Below are 16,701 nucleotides of genomic sequence, written 5' to 3' on the forward strand. Positions count from 1 at the left end.
GTGGTGTGTCTATTCTGCATATGGAGAATTAATTGTATTACATGTATTTGATATTCTAAAAAATGAAACTATATCTATTTGTATACATGGCTGCCTGTCTAATCATTTAAAACGTTATACATCATGTGTTTTATTTAAGTATAAAGCGTACTTTTGATGTTATGTCATACTCAATCGATGTAATGTCATATTTAAAAATGAGATGCTATTGAAATATTTATGTACGAGCATTAAGTACTTCTCCTTTATGAACTTAATGTTCTTTTAAAAGCTTAATTCCTGTAATAAGACGTATAAGGATTTAAATAAACTATTCCATAAAGGATAACTTTACTATAAAATATGGACATTTACTGTTTGTGTTTACTTCTAGCAAATATTGTTATCTCAAACCCGGATACGTCATAAATTTGACTCATAGCCCAGAGTAAGTATAGATTCAATCACCGCGAATGAAATTAATATATATAATGTATGGTTAACTTGAAAACAATGGTTTATCAACCTTTAAAACTCTCCCCATATATGAACAGCGTTCATCTCTCACAGCGTTATCAGTATGTACCAGTTTATTGAACAACAAGGTTGGACTAAACTCACAAGATAACATGAAGTTGTGGTTAAGGACAGCGGTTATACTTGTCGTGATTGCGTGTGTTTCTATAATTTCCTCGTTTATAAAAATAAAAGCCCCATGGAGTTTGAGCAGCAATGTCGTGCATGAGGATATTCGTCAAAACAGCACATTCTTCCAAACGCACTCAGCTCGGAAACTTCGCCCAAGACGAAAGTTTATGCGGAGGCAATCTGAATTAGCAGAAAAATACAAGATTAGTGTGTCACCCGAGAATGTTTCAATTCATGTGCAAAATGTTACTAATGCCGGCCTAAATGTGCATGGCATCGGTGAGTGGACATGGCCAAATCTAGATGCAAACCAGATACAAGCGGCCATTGGAAAAGTCGAGGAAATGTGTACCGGAAGCTTTATCGGATACGACCATAGTTTTGCCTTACTCAATAACGTCACTGTTGATCCGAAATTTGGGCATGGCAGAAAAGGTGGTGAAAACATATCTGATGTCATAAATCAGAGAGAAGATTTGGAATATCATACTTTAGAAAAGGGGTACTTCAAGCTGCGCTGTCAGGAAGGTAAACCATACCATTTCAAACAGAAGAGCCATTTAAATAACTGGTTTAATGCACTAGACTTTTACAACCAGTCCACTAAAATAATATCTACTCAACAACGGTTTCGTATGACAGCAATCGCGATTAAGAGGTTTGAATACGCAAATCTATATCACACAATGACGGACTTTTACAACGCATTTCTGGTCGCTAAAGTTCTTAAGCTGGCACCTGACCACGTGACCGTATTTATAGTGGACGGACACCCTGCAGGTGCGCTGGACGACACTTGGTCACGACTCTTCGGTGGAATGATTCGTGCAGGTGAGATAACTGAAGCAGTAACAATCCAGCGTATGGTCTGGTCCACCATAGGCTACGACAGCATGCTTAACAGCCACCATCTACATCAAGTGCCATTTCTGGAGGAATTTAGGAGCTTCTTTCTCTCAAGACACTCTTTACATTTCAACGACGCACTCGACTGTGATAACCTGACGGTAGTACTCCTTTTACGAAAAGACTATTTAGCTCATCCTAGAAACCCATCAGGATCAGTGAGCAGAAAAATAGCAAATGATAAAGAACTTGTTCAAAGTCTTAAGGAATTTTTGCCTCAACATAATGTGATAAGTTCTCAAATCGATCTTTTTTCAATGAAAGATCAGTTGAGTCTGATTTCCAGGACGGACATACTGATTGGCATGCACGGTGCCGGCCTTACCCACACGTTGTTCCTACCAAAGCATGCCGGCTTGATCGAGCTTTACCCGAACTACTGGCCCACTGCAAATGTACACTTTCAGGCCATGGCACGCTGGAGAAACCTCAAATACTTACAATGGCAAAATACTGATCCGTCTAATGAACATGCAAATGAATATACTGTCATTAATAAAAGTGCGCTTTTGGGAATGGTGAAAAATATGCATTCTTCAATATGCAGCTAGGGAAATAGCTTAATAGATGACACAGCTGTGACTGTTCAGAGTCTACATTCGGTAATATTAACTTTATTTTGAAAGAGTTATCAAATGTCGAAACGAGCAAGAATAAATTTTATTTCTTTTCAATTCAAATCCGTGTTCTTTAACGAAATAATATTTAAACTTATCCGTTATGGAATTTCTCTCAACATTAGTAAAAAATATTGAAAACATTCCAAAAAATGTTATCCTGGTTTCGTTTACCTTAGACGTGTAGAAATACATAAAAAACTAAGAATGTGAAATTGCATATCGACGCCATGCTTTTCACTCACCAGAAGCTGTTGATAATGTTAGCAGATCATTTTTTCTGAAGGGTTTATACATTAAACAAGTACAAAAGTTGCTGCAGGATGCAGCAATTGGATGTTAGCGCGGGCCAACTATTGGTTATGCAAGTCTTTATGTAGGGTCAGAACGAAGTAAATGAAGTAAGGACTAACATTGATTGTAGATGTCAGTAAACTAAAGTTGATTAAAAGATGACAGAAGTGGGCTGTTGTTTTGAAATGAAAATAAGACTTGACACAATAACAATTGTACAACTGATGGTATATCTATGACAGAAACCATAATTGTATCAAATAACTTTATTCATGAACTGTATCAATATACACACATTTATAAAAGAAAACATGGCCACAGTGGTGGTTTTCTTTTGGAGTGGCTGATATGATAGCTGAAATGTTAAATATGCCAACATGATTTGGTAAATTCTGGGCAAAGTTCGAAACGTTGAGAATTTGAAGTACTTTGGTGAAATATTGACTTTAAACAGGAGTAGCACCAAAGGTTTATCCAAAAAACTAATTAAGGACATCTGCTTAAAACAATGTTTACTGTTGGCTAATAATCCGCGAAACAAGTTGACCGTTATAATTAAGTGTTACAAAGCCATTGTTTCTAACTGAAAAACACATAAAACTGTTTGCTGATGTAACAGATTTTAACACAATTAAAAAATACATTTAACATAAACTAAAAGAAGTTGGTTATACATGAGCTGAAAGAAAGAAGTCTGTCATCATTATTAATGTCATTTTCCTTGTTCTGTGGCGTAGATGATTTATAGGCATGCAGGATGTTTTAAACAAAGGAAACAAGTTTACACTTATAGGTAATAAACATTATGTAATCATCATGCATTATGCACTTTTAAGGCATAAGATATAAGAATGATGAGCAGAATGTGATGCAGGTTGATAGTGGTATGACAAGGAAGTTGATCACTTAATGTGTATGGAAATATAATGACACAAAAGATTTATGAAGAAAGTGCTGAAAATCATAGGTTACAATGAAATGAAGTGAGGAATATGTTTTAATACATGAAAAGTGAAGTATTTGTACTAAGTTTGGTGGAAATGTGTTAATGTTATTTTGCCTGTAAAACTTCTCAATTCTTTAAAATATGACATTGAAATATAAGAATAAATACTGCATTGAGTATTACTGAAATGTGAACATATGTACAAACAAGAAAGAACATGAGCAATATGACATTTTATATACATTTTGTATACAACAAAGAGTAATAAGCATGATAACAAAAAATACAGAGTTAGTATGTATGCTGGGAATGGTAGAGTTGTACTGAAATGTAATTAACAATAGAAAGAATATTTGTTATAATTTGGTGTAAGTGCGACCAATACTTGGAATAAGAATGCACACAGACAAATTAATAGAATACTAAAATACATGCTGGTACTATTTCATAAGCAATGAAATAGAACAGGTATGAAAGAAAAGAATATAAATGAAAATGCATGAAAACCTAGTAATATGTACGTAGTATGCAAATGCACAGTATTTATATGAAACTATTTATAGGGTGATAAATATCTTTTTCATGGGGGGGGGGGGCTTAAAAAGACTCAGTTTCAGTGGTTACGTTGGAATGAATTGGGTTGAAAGTAGGTGTATTTGTTAAATGATTTACTAACTTAAAAGTTGAAAGTTTTCAAACCCAAAACTATAAATGATATGCCTGGAGTTTTATATTATCAGTATAAGCATTGCTGATATGGTTGATAGCCAAAAGGCCATTATTTTTTAAAGTTTGAAAAGTCATAAATCACGAAAATGAAAAACAACAACACACAATAGAATGGTTAAGGGTCATGCAAAAAAAGCAGGGTAAGTTGAGAAGTTGTAACAGGCATACTTATTTAAGCATTATGAATTCTAATGTTTGTAAATGGAGAGTCAGTGCCTATAAAAGAGACATTGAATGATATATTCATCAGAGTTAAAGCTGCACTCTCACAGATTGAATGTTTTGACAACTTTTTCATTTTTTGACCTAGAACGAGCCATATTTTGCGAAAATCCATTGAAACCAGTTATATAAGACAGCTGACAAAAAAGATTGCAGATTTTTATACTTAAGTTCAAAAATTGATGTTTTATGCAATTTTCTTTAACTGTTAGTAACAGCTTAAGCCATAAGACATTATTTTTCAAATGGAAATATGAAAATGTGTGATTTGATCTTTTGTCTGTAATCTTAAATCATTTGTTTGCGGATATTAAAACAAAATTTGCGCTTTCCAAGACAAACAATAAAAAAGTTGTACATATGGTAAATCTGTGAGAGTGCAGCTTTAAGCATAACAGGTAGTAAAGAAGGGTGACATGGCAAAACGACATAGTGATAAAAATACAAGTATTTCTTGTAAATTAACATTTTGTAACTGTTTAAGTGAGATGTTGAAAAACAGAACATTGTTAAATATATATGTACATATGAGAAATTAATTTAAACATTAATGGGAATTAAACTTAGCAAAAGCATAGTGATATCTACAGAGCATTATGCAAACATCAGTGTTCAGATAGACAAAACAATGAATGAGAATTCTTATAATACTGTCAAATGTCTCTGATTTTAGGAACATGTTTTGTAAATAATTATTGAAATTGCAGAACATTTAAGAAAACAATAGGAAGATAAGTAATCATTATGATGAGGTTATTAAATAATGTTACGATTCTGTAAAGTCATATATTGTGACTGTAAGATATTGGCACAACTGTCACTTAACATATTGACAGAATGGTAAAACACAACAATGGCAAAAATGGAAGTACACTATTTTATAAATATCAAATTTCAAATCCCCCGCCACGGAGTGGGGAGGGGATTACAGAAACACTTCATCAGTCTGTCTGTCCGTCTGGCTGTAACATTTCGTGTCCGTGCTATAATTTACTTATGCATTGATGGATTACCATATTGCTTGGTACAAATGTTGTCCTCATTGAGACGATGAGCAGTGAAATTGACCAGGGTCCATAACTCAAAGATCAAAGTCACACGAGATATTTAAATGTCAGAGTACACATACTCGTGTCCGCGCTATAAACTCTTCCTACACATATCAAGTTTGGTCACAGTATGTCAGCCTTAACTGAAACAGTAATCTATTTTTAGTAACAGTGACAATGACCCTAGGGGGCCAAAAAGCATCCATTAAAGCTCTGCATAAACTTGTCCTATATACCAAGTTTGGTCACACTATGTCAACCCTTACTTGAGTTATTCAGTACTTACCATATTTCTATTTTGACCTTGACCTAGACCATAACTCTCGGGCCAAAAACACAATCTCAGGAAAGGTCTCTATAAACTCTTCCTATATACCAAATTTGGTACCAATTAGAAGACCCTTACTTAAGTTATTCAAAACCAACCCTTTTTCTATTAATTGTAACCTTGACCTTGATCATAGGGGCCTCAAACGCATTCCCATAAAAGGTCTCCATAAACTCTTTGCATATACCAAGTTTGGTCTCTGTATGTCAAACCTAACTAAAATTATTTGATACATAAGGTGACTTTGACGCTGCTCTAACACCAGCCCGCCCGAACAATGACACAGGTCATTCAAATATCTTGTTTTCCCTTTATGAAAATGTGGTTAGGAATATAAAAATGTGCCTTTCAAAAGAAATTAAAAGAAGAGAAGAAAAACATTCAAGGGCAATAATTTGTATTTAGGGTTAACATGAAGTTATGTTCCTTAGTGTAAGATGGTCGTCAATAATTCTGCGAAGTATTAAGTGCATTGAATGAAGGTATAGAAGTCTTTTTTATTAAAATCCCAACTTTCCCTAATACTTTAACTTGCCCTAAAACTTTAACCTAAGTCAATCAGGGGCCATAACTTGTATTAAGGATAATGCCATAACTTGTATTAAGGATAATGTGAATGAAGGGTATAGAAGTTATCAATAAATATATCAACCTGCCCTAAAATTTTAACCTAAGTTCCATAGTCAATCAGGGGCCATTGTGTGAATAAAATATGATATGGAGTTATCTTACCTAATTATGTGATGGCACTGAACAACTGTGTAAAGTATTAAGTCAATTGAATGAAGGGTATTGGACTTATTAGTGAAAATCCCAACTTGTTCTAAAACTTTAACCTGCCCTAAACCTTTAACCTAAGTCAATCAGCGGCTATAACTTGTATTGAGGATAATACAGAGTTATGCAACCTCATTGTGTGATGGTTCTGAACAAATGTGTCAAGTATTAAGTTAAATGAACGAATGGTAGAGAAGTTATTAATAAATATCCCAACCTGCCCTAAAACTTTAACCTAAGTTTGATAGTCAATCAGGGGCCATAACTTGTATAAAGGAGTTATCTATTCCCATTATATGATGGCCCTGAACAACTGTGTGAGGTATTAAGTCAACTGAATGAAAAGTATTGGACTTATAAGTGAAAATCCCAACTTGCCCTAAAACTTGAACCGGACACCGACACCAGAGCGAATAGTATAGCCCACCTTATTCTTAAAATAGTCGAGCTAAAAAAAACACAAATGTGATAATATATTTATAACATGTGTTTTCTCTACAAAAACAGTGAAACAAGGTTATGACATCACCACAAAATATATGTATCACTTTATCGAAAATACTTAAGGCTTGCTATTTCATCGATGTTATGAATCAAGAATCATTTTCCTTTTTTATAGCCAAAATAACCTTGACATTGATCTTACCTACACTACACACAATATGTATAACTTTAACGAATACCAGTGGTTGTGTACAATTTTGATCAGATTAAACATATCGGTCAGGTTGCGAGAAAAACAAATTGCCTTGTGTTGACTTGATGTAGTGTCAGCTAAAGCAGTGAGGCAGGTTGTTTCGTTAAGAATCAATTGGTCCTTTCACACTTGCAATGACAAGTTTTTCATTTTCAAACTTTCCTCTAGCGTTTATAGGGAAGAGCACTGTGAGGTAGAAGTGAAGTGCAATATCGTCACCGATTGTTTTCAGTTCAAATATTGTGAAGAGGAGTAACTTAACTGTTGAAGATCAAGTTGGAACAGTTTCCGCATTTCATACCTACTGCTGCGTTTGATAACAACCTCAGCTGTGCAAAAGTAGGCCACTTGTGTAAGGGACTGGCTCTAACAAAGAAGACATTTGTCAAGGTCCATTTACTTGTTGCCACACTCTAAAAAGATATGAAAGGAGTTTGTTATGATACCATGATAAGTGAATGTAGCACTGAAGACCTGATAACATGAAACATGAGAAATAAAATAACTCTAAACATTAAACTGAGGTGAATTTGTTAGGTTTCAAGGTTGATTTCATAAGCTTTATTCGAAATGTGAATTGACAGGTAATTGCAATTTGATGTCAATTCTGAATCAGGTTATACAAATCAAACATTGATGCATGAATTGCAGAATAATAATTAAGATTAAGTATTTATATACAAGTAATGATTTCATTCCTTTATTCAGCTATTATTCAGCTATTGAGTTAAGCAATTTTGTTAGAAAAAGTGAAAAAATGTTATTAATTTTTAGGAAGGCTTGTTTATAGGTCATGTATTTTGTGCGAAATAAATATCAAAATGATGTCTAAAAAAAGATTATATTGTGAAATAATGTAAGCTTGTAGAGTTATTTTTTTTAAACATTATAAGAAATTGTTAATAATTGTAAATACATTCAATTATTTATTGAAATGCATTGAAACATCCATATGTTTTTGTTTTATTAAAGGTTGAATGTTAATACCAAAAGCAATGCTATTTAAAGTTGCAGTTAAAAACTTAGCAAAATATTTGCCCAACTTTAGTTGTGTTACATAACAACACAAAATGCAGAAGGTTTGGGATTTCATTTTTAATATGAATGCTGGCTATTGTTCTGAAACCATAAAGTTAACAGGAAATTAAGAAAGAGAACAAACCTGGTTTTGGGCAGCGGGGCAGCACTGATATTTGTGGGCTGAAGAATACTCATTTCTTGGAACTCCTCAGTCCTGGCCCATTATTGTTGGTGCTGTCTTTTGTCATCTTGAAGATGAAGCCCTATCTGTTCAATATTTACAACTCTTGTGGTAGAAACTGGAATGTAGGATGATAAATATAAATATACATTTTATTGAGACAGAATCCCGTAAAACATGTTTATTATTTTAAACTAATGTACCAGTCAATTGTAACCACGACCCCCAAGGTCCGGGGGTATACCGGGGGTATACCGGGGATAGCCAAGGAAATGGACCATGTTTTTAACTTTCAGGTGGCCCTGCATTGCCGGGTGAATGGAATGGTTGTGTCTCGCTTTAATTATAGCGGGGAATGGGCCATGCCTAGGGCCCCTGGGGTGCAGGGCATTTGGCGAGATTAAACCATCTGTTCATCCCCGCAGGACGTGATTTTAACCAAGATTGGCTGGACCTATGGTCAGGGTCCTCGCTATTCCCCTGACCGGGGGGGCGTGGTTTCAATTGACTGATGCATTAGTCTAAAATAATAACTGGAGCATAATGAAAACGATGCAAAAATTTAATTAATGACTACGAACAAATCACCTTAAACTCGTTACATACAGACTGACATGCAAACTTTGCGCATGCATTACAAAGAAGGGCTTGAAATATCATCCCTACCATTGTGACTCATTCAGTTAGACGCGTTAATGTCCAAATCGAACGTTTTTGTTGCGGTATTTCACTTCGAATCAGCCTCTCGCAATTTTGACCTTGACCGCACACTCGCCTATATCTGAAATGCAAGAAGCGTTTTCATTGGACGGCTATCATTCCTGGGTTTTAATGACGCAATTTGGAAAAGCCTTCAAATATTGTCCAAAATGAAAGTAGAAATACCGCAAAAAAAACCGTGCTACTGTTTAAATCGAAAGACACGAAACCTGCTTTTAAAATGATAAATATAAAATAACAATAGTTTTTCAGTTCACTACGTAAAAAGAAAATGAAAATATCTTTCCCCAACCGCCAGCGTGTTGACCTCGATATCCCTATACTGGACGCTTGCATCTGATCCGTACATGTCATAACCGGGTAATCAGATAATAGACTGGTTCACCAATTTTCTAAGATTATTGTAAGATACATTCTGCGCATTCGTGGTTTATTCTTTTATGTAAAAATATTTAAATAAAAAAGAGAAGTTTTCTCAACAACTGTGCATTTATGATATTTTTTCTCTAAAAGAGTTATTTAAAAAAAAATCTCTGGTTTTAATTTGCCTTATATTTTCAAAGCTTCACATATTAGATGATTACCAATCTTCTATTGCAAAATCGAACAGGAACCAGTCTAATGGCGAACTGCGTCCGAGAGCGGACGGTAAGAAACGGCGCATGCGCGATCAAAACAATGAAAACGCCGCATGCGCAAGCCCATTGCACCAGGGACACTTCTAAAACAATCAATATATGCGCCGGGCGCCGATGCGCCCGCGCAATAATGAGTTTGAATGTACTTTCTTCCTACGTTGTATACCTATATACATCAGGTAAGTGTTGAAAGTTATGCCTATACTATGTATAAATGATTTGGCAAGCGCCGTGTTTAATTGTTAGTATTGTTCAGCATGCTCTGCTTTTTTTGGAAAGTGTCAAATGAGTATCTTCTAATGTCATCACCCCATTGTATGTCAAAGGAACACTCGCATCAATTTTAATGATATGATAGGTTTCATCAATGACTTTCTGATAACTATGTACTGTTTTATTCTATGCTCTAGTTAATATATAATAAATATTCTGTTCTGTTATGTTCCGATATCGCCTTTGTAGTTAAAACATGCAACAAATTGAATTCCTATTATTGATATCCTATGTGGAAGATTGCCATGCAGGTCAAAATATTTATGACCTACTAGAAGTCCAACAATGTCCCGTACAAAAATAAAAAAAATCTTTTTATTTTTAACAGATGTCGAACTGATCAGAATATAAGGATTAGAGTATATTGCATTTCGAAAGTATGTTTAATTATACGTTATAGACTGGTTATCGTTGGCTTGAAATTGAAAAGCACAAACACACCAACTATACAAAAAAATGCTATCTATTTTATGTACCAGGAATACATGCCCCTTATTGTAAAATATGCACATTTTTGGTCAATGTAAATGAATAACTTCGTATATGTTGGAAAACTCGTCGCTGCGTGGTGTTCTTCTTTCAAGGACAAGACACCTTCAGATGGTCCAAATATCGGCAAATACAATCGTAACAACTCGGCCATCTCCGGCAAGCTTCGAGATAGACCTCGTAAATAGTAGTAAGGATATATGAAAGTGCGATGCGGCTACCGGCGATTAACATCCTTTTCAATCCGCGTAAAGAAGGCCCATTGTAACAACAAGGAAATGGATTGTGTTAAATTAAAAGTTCTTGTTTAAGAGAAAATATTTATTGTAACCTCAAACAATGTTCGTTTTATGAATATTTAGATGTTTCCTTATACATGAAGCACTCTAGAAAAATCATGAGCACACAGAAAATGTACTTGACAGTAATTGAAATGATCATACGGTTCATGGCATGCACGAATCATTACATCGGATTAAATGCATGCATGGACTAAATGTCAGCATTTTCTCAACAGCCATAGGATTACCCTATGAAATGTAAGTTTTAAGTCATACGTTGCTTGTGTTATTGTTCACACCATGCTTTGCCATTCTAACAACATTACTATTCTGTAAAATCATTGATTGCATTGTGCAGAGTTTTGTGGGTTATGGGTGGGTGTGAACTTGGCACCCAGTCAGCTTTACCAGCTGATAGCCATGCATGCCTTTACTTCGGCATTATTGGGTTTGGGCTGTTTTTGTCTAAACAGTTCTGTGGCCAGTGTGCTCAATTGGTAGTACCATACAACGGCCATGTGGCTATACACCAGTCAATTGTAACCACGCCTCCCCCCCCCCCCGGGCGGGGAATAGCGGGGACTTTGACATTCAGTACAGCCAACACCGGCTAAAATCCCCGCCATGCGCGGATGATAAAATGGTAAAATCCCTGCAAAATGCCCCCACACCTCTAGTGAAGGCCCATTCCCTCTATATTTTAAGTGAAGACAAAACCGCCGCATTCACCTAGCACTGCCACCTGATAGGTAAAAACACGGCCCATTTCCTCGTTTAACCCCAGTATACCCCCGGACCTTGGGTCAGGGGGGGTACAATTGACTGGTGCACTAAGTTGACAGAACTTGTCTTCAAATAGTATTTGTTCACGGCGGGTCATGCTTCACTTTACCTCCTAGGCTTTGGTGAAACCCACTCATTAAAAGTTTCTTTACACATTCTATTTGTCTTGTCTTTCTATACATTTTATTTGTCTAAATATATTACCGGTCTCTTTAGCAATATCCTTGTGCCTCTTTGAGTACTTGGCTTGACGGTTTGGTTTTAAATACATTGTTTTGAATGTTTTATTTGCACACAACAATGATGATGATGATGATGGCACTATGCTATGCCAAAGCCTCAAACATTTTCTTCAAACAAAAAAAAGGACATTCAGAATAACTTTTATTACATCATTTGAGAAAATAAACTCATACAATCAACAAAATAAGCATGCATCTGTATAATCACAAGTCATGTTATGTGTTTGTTAAATTCAACTTAAAAAAGAAAATAAATATTGGTTGCGGTAAGCAATGCTCATCACTTCAAATAAACATTCCAACAGACTGAAAAACAAATCAACACCAATGGAAAAACTGTTTGCAATTCAGCTAGTATCTTATTTTATGCCTAATCAGATTGCTATGCAAGCTGAAAGCACTCTTTCAGTCTGTTGCCAAAGTAGAAACACGTACAGACATCCTTTGCAAGGATGTGCCCTATTAAAGGCTTTTCTAAAGTCTTAAAAAATTAACTGAACAAAATAGTTCTTTATTTGGTCTGCCAATGCCATCTGTTTCTGTTTTTGTAGTTATCTTCCCTCCTTAATATAGGAAAACTACTTTCAGCGTAGATAAATCCTTTACCATATAACCCTTTTATGTGTCTGGGTGTATCTAATAATCACAGGCCAACAAATGACTTTTATCTGCAACTTCCCATCAGTATTGAGTCATCAAATATTTGAGATGACAAGATGTTTCACTGAACGCTTTGTTTCCATCTTGCACTCATTTCCCCAAGGTAGGCGTTGTAGTTGTGTTAGATGATTTCCATGCATTGCAGGTCAATCCTCATACAATGGCATTTTTGATTTCATTCGGATTCAAGTGCCTGAAATAGAAAACATAAAATACAACAGAAATAATAGGAATTATATTTTCAGATCAATTATTTTAAAAGCCTGTACAACAACAGAAAAGTATTCACAAAATATTAAGTGCAACATCAATTTAAAGCTGCATCCTCACAGTTTTACTGTTCTGCCAACTTTTGATTTTTGTCTTTTAACGGGCCAATTGGCAATTATTGTGCAAATGTATGGAAACCAGTGATATAAGACTGCTGAATTAATATCAGATCACAGTCTTTCATATTCAAGATTGAAAATTTGGTATAAATGTCTTCTACTTAGTCATATAAGGTCACACATAATAGAACATATTTCAATTGTTTGGAAAATAATTTGTTGCTATTTAAGCCATATAGTTGTGTACATTTAATTTTATTACTCCTTTGATATCAATTGAGGGCTTTTGAAGAATGACCAAGAACAACTGTCAATCTGTGGGAGAGCAGCTTTTAGCTCTGGACTACTGGTAAATTTAAAAATATGAAATGAAATTGTTATCATGTTTAAATTCCACTACAATGTTGATATTTTAATAATAATACTATCAATCCTTGTTGATTAATTGTACAAACATGCAGGTATATTTGGGCTTAAACCAATAGGATGCTTGATTGGTAATTTCGAAAATAGCACAACCATTACCTCATCCGCCTTTTTTCATTAGAACAAGCCAGGAATTCAGAGTCGGCTGCACCACTGGTACCATACTGCTCTCTGAAAATGACAATAAGATTAAAATTTAAATGTCTGCATTTCATTTGCACAGTAAAAATGTAAGCATTTTTCAATGTTTCTGCATCACCACCACAGGTGGATATCATGGAATTTAACCATGAAGTTGAAACTGAGATCAATAATAGTAATCTTACTCCCAGCTTGAAAGAAATGTGTGCTGGTTTATGCGTTCAAACTCATTTGGCTAAACCACTTGAATGAATATCTTATTTATTTAGAGAGCTATATTAGTGAACAGGCATCAATTGTGCCATTACATTAGGCTGTTCGATACCAACACTCACGGACATATAAACCATACTTCCTTGGTTAAAAGAATGTAAATTTTAATTTAAAAAAAATCAAGTTAATGAAATGAATATCTGTCAAATAGAAGAAGACTTTACCCCACCCACTAAGAATTAATGACATTTCCATTTAGTTTCTCATTAGGGCTCTTTTAAAACCATTTTTACATTTTAATAAAATACAATAAGTATAAAAATATCACTTACACACAAATAAGTGGTAAAAGTTACGCTCCTCATTCTGTCTTTGGTCTAACATATCTCTTGGTTGTTTGAACATCTTCTTGGTCGGCCATGATGGACTATTTTATATTATATTATATTATATCCGAGGCCATATCTTGATACTAGCCGAGGAGTTCCGATTGCGGCAAATACTGTATTTTCTCACAACAAGTCTAGGATTGTCAATGCGAGCGAGTAGGAGGCCGATGAAACATCATTTTACATGATTAGACGAATAAACGCAACAATCATGTTTGCTACCTCATCTGAGTTTTCCAGTTTAGAAAAGCGCACGTTTAAATCATATCTGTTTATGAGAACAGATAAATATACCGACGCTATGTTTAAACTTACTGGCATTTACGCGGTAGACACCGTCAGTAACTTTCGAATTGGAAAAATGTGCAAAAACTGCGAATGATGCATATATACTTGATTTAAAGATTTAAATAATAATATTTAATGATGAAAGTAAAGTAAGCAGGGAAATAAAAACGTGCATCGTTCGATCATTCCAAATGTGAACGTGTTTGGGCCAATTATAATTATACTTAAAATCTTAAAAACAACCAAGCAACACTTGATATTGTTGATGTTGTCTTCCTGGATATTACAATCTAACACCGCTACCACAAGCAGCTACTTAAAAGATATGAATGACCACTAATGTTTTTCAATGCATTGCGCCAATTAGAAATATGTTGTACTGGCATGGTTTTTCATGTTCACCATGTTATATGATAATAGTACTGTCAGCTTAAATAATGTCCTCGAGAGCGAACCGATTGAATGTTGGTTTATTGTGCTTTGTATCAAATACATTAAGACACAATGAAATGGTAAATATCCTAGAGTTTTGTAAAGTGATTGATTTCATTTGAAATACATTGCTCTTGTTGAACTGAAGCCGGCATCTAACAGATTCGTCATGAAACTCCTGGTAAACACTTGCCACTGTGTTTCGAATTATGCAGGGGACAGCTCCATCCATTTGGAGGCAGGGGGCGTGTCCAGGGAAAATTTAGACTTAGCTCGTCTGATGACATTCAATTTATTGTTCCCAGAATCAGAATCGCTGACACATAAATAGCTGTGATTGGGCCAAAATGGTGGAATGCTCTTCAAAGAGACAATAAACATCAGTGAAAATTCTCTTTTAAAAGGAACTAAAAACTTATTTGTTGAGTCTGTCCTATAATTGCAGTGGTTACACGTTAAAGTGATTCGTTCATGCTTTGTAAAATGCACTTTTTTAATTATGAAATAAAGTGTGGCAAATCATCAGGAGTGTTAAAAAAATACCAAAAGTTGAAACCTTCAGCCCTTGTTGATATTTGCTCAAATATCGTCTTTGAAGATCACAATTTTCATTAGCGTTTATGACGCAATTGAAAATTAATTTCGGCTGTGCTGTTGCGTGATTGGTTGATTGACATTATCACGTGATGTTATCTATGTATCCATAAGAGGTCAACAAATCTTTATATGCGACATTCAAAATAACGATAAAAAGACAGTACATCGCTTTGTTTGAAATCCGACTGAATATATTTAAACAACTTGTTAAAACGTTATATTCATTATTATATTTTCTCACTTATTGTAAAATAAATTGGGTGTTTGTCGGTAAGTGCTTGAAATTCAATGAAATGACTCATGTGTTTACCGCGGTTTATTATTCATTACTGCTCCATATGATGATTTATTTTTATCCTTCTGGCTATTTGAATGATAGTATACATGTGTAAATTGTTTACTTGTGTTTAACATAATTAGGATGTTTAATTATTCATTAATGTTTTATATGACCTGTTGTTTATCGTTGCTGATGCTATTTGAATAATTGTACGTATACATGTGTAAATTGTGTAAAGCTGTATGACATTATGTTTTGTTTTTAGAAGGCCATATTGAAAATATGATGTTTTATAGTAGACGTGTTATACGGGATTCTTCAAGTCCCTAACGTGCTAACGGGTTTGTGCAAAAACGGGGTGGGGGGGGGGGTTAATAAATATTGAAATGGTATTTAGAAAAGTTTTTCGCGGTTGATATAGATAATAAAGGTTTATTTACATATTTTATCATATAAGTGCAAAGATATTTTGCGCAAAACAAGCATTCAATGCAATAATTAAAACACAGGATTTACCTTTCCGATAAAACGAAACTGACACAGACAACATTTATGCCAAGCGTATATTCTTATATTCACACGAGAACATACATACACGCACGTAAAAGTAATACTATAGATATATATGTTTATATACAGTCATTGAACATTCCCCTATAAAACATGTTGAAAAAAAAATCTGAATTTATTATAACAAACATGACATATATTGCAACTTTTGAGTTTAGATTATTGACTGTTTGTTGGTAGTAGGCGCGTAACTATTCTATATTGAACGATGTGTAAGGAAACGTCAATTGTTGATTGACATTAAAAATTATTTCGTTTTCCATTCATTCATTCTATTTTTTTGCAGTAGTCAATCCATTTTTCTTCGATTTTAAATATCTTGAAAAGCCTGCATTTGACCCTTTTATATTTTCTGGAAGGTGTTTAAAAAAAAATATAAATATATGAAAGCTACATAAATATTTGTTTAGATTTTCACTGAGTAGCGTAAAATCGATTTTGTTTACGTCTGTCAAAACCCAATTAGTTACATAACATATTAATTAAAGTACAAGGCCTTCAGTCCAAGATTCAATTATCTGATACTATCGCAATATTGATGACACTATTTTAATGTA

General features: G+C 34.5%; 1 protein-coding gene and 2 long non-coding RNA genes across 3 annotated transcripts; 1 reads left to right on the forward strand and 2 right to left on the reverse strand.

Moving 5' to 3' along the window:
• The first annotated feature begins 1,313 nt into the window (after positions 1-1,313).
• LOC128217540 (uncharacterized) lies at positions 1,314-2,084 on the forward strand. Its single transcript, XM_052924737.1, has one exon. The coding sequence runs from the start codon at positions 1,314-1,316 to the stop codon at positions 2,082-2,084; it is 771 nt and encodes a 256-aa protein (XP_052780697.1).
• A 1,908-nt stretch (positions 2,085-3,992) lies between these two features.
• Positions 3,993-9,130, reverse strand: LOC128216695 (uncharacterized). The gene is made up of 3 exons (XR_008258113.1): positions 9,060-9,130; positions 8,355-8,511; positions 3,993-7,605 (listed from the first exon to the last, which is right to left on the reverse strand). It is a non-coding gene; the product is annotated as an uncharacterized LOC128216695 (long non-coding RNA).
• A 2,910-nt stretch (positions 9,131-12,040) lies between these two features.
• LOC128216735 (uncharacterized) lies at positions 12,041-14,021 on the reverse strand. Its single transcript, XR_008258119.1, has 3 exons — positions 13,921-14,021; positions 13,334-13,405; positions 12,041-12,672 (listed from the first exon to the last, which is right to left on the reverse strand). It is a non-coding gene; the product is annotated as an uncharacterized LOC128216735 (long non-coding RNA).
• Positions 14,022-16,701: the final 2,680 nt, after the last annotated feature.

Source organism: Mya arenaria, chromosome 14, assembly GCF_026914265.1.
Source record: "Mya arenaria isolate MELC-2E11 chromosome 14, ASM2691426v1".
Taxonomy (NCBI): Eukaryota; Metazoa; Mollusca; class Bivalvia; order Myida; family Myidae; genus Mya; species Mya arenaria.

Bases quoted from the DNA above. Each gene is read 5' to 3' on its own strand.
- LOC128217540 (XM_052924737.1), top strand. From the start codon at position 1,314: ATGACGGACTTTTACAACGCATTTCTGGTCGCTAAAGTTCTTAAGCTG.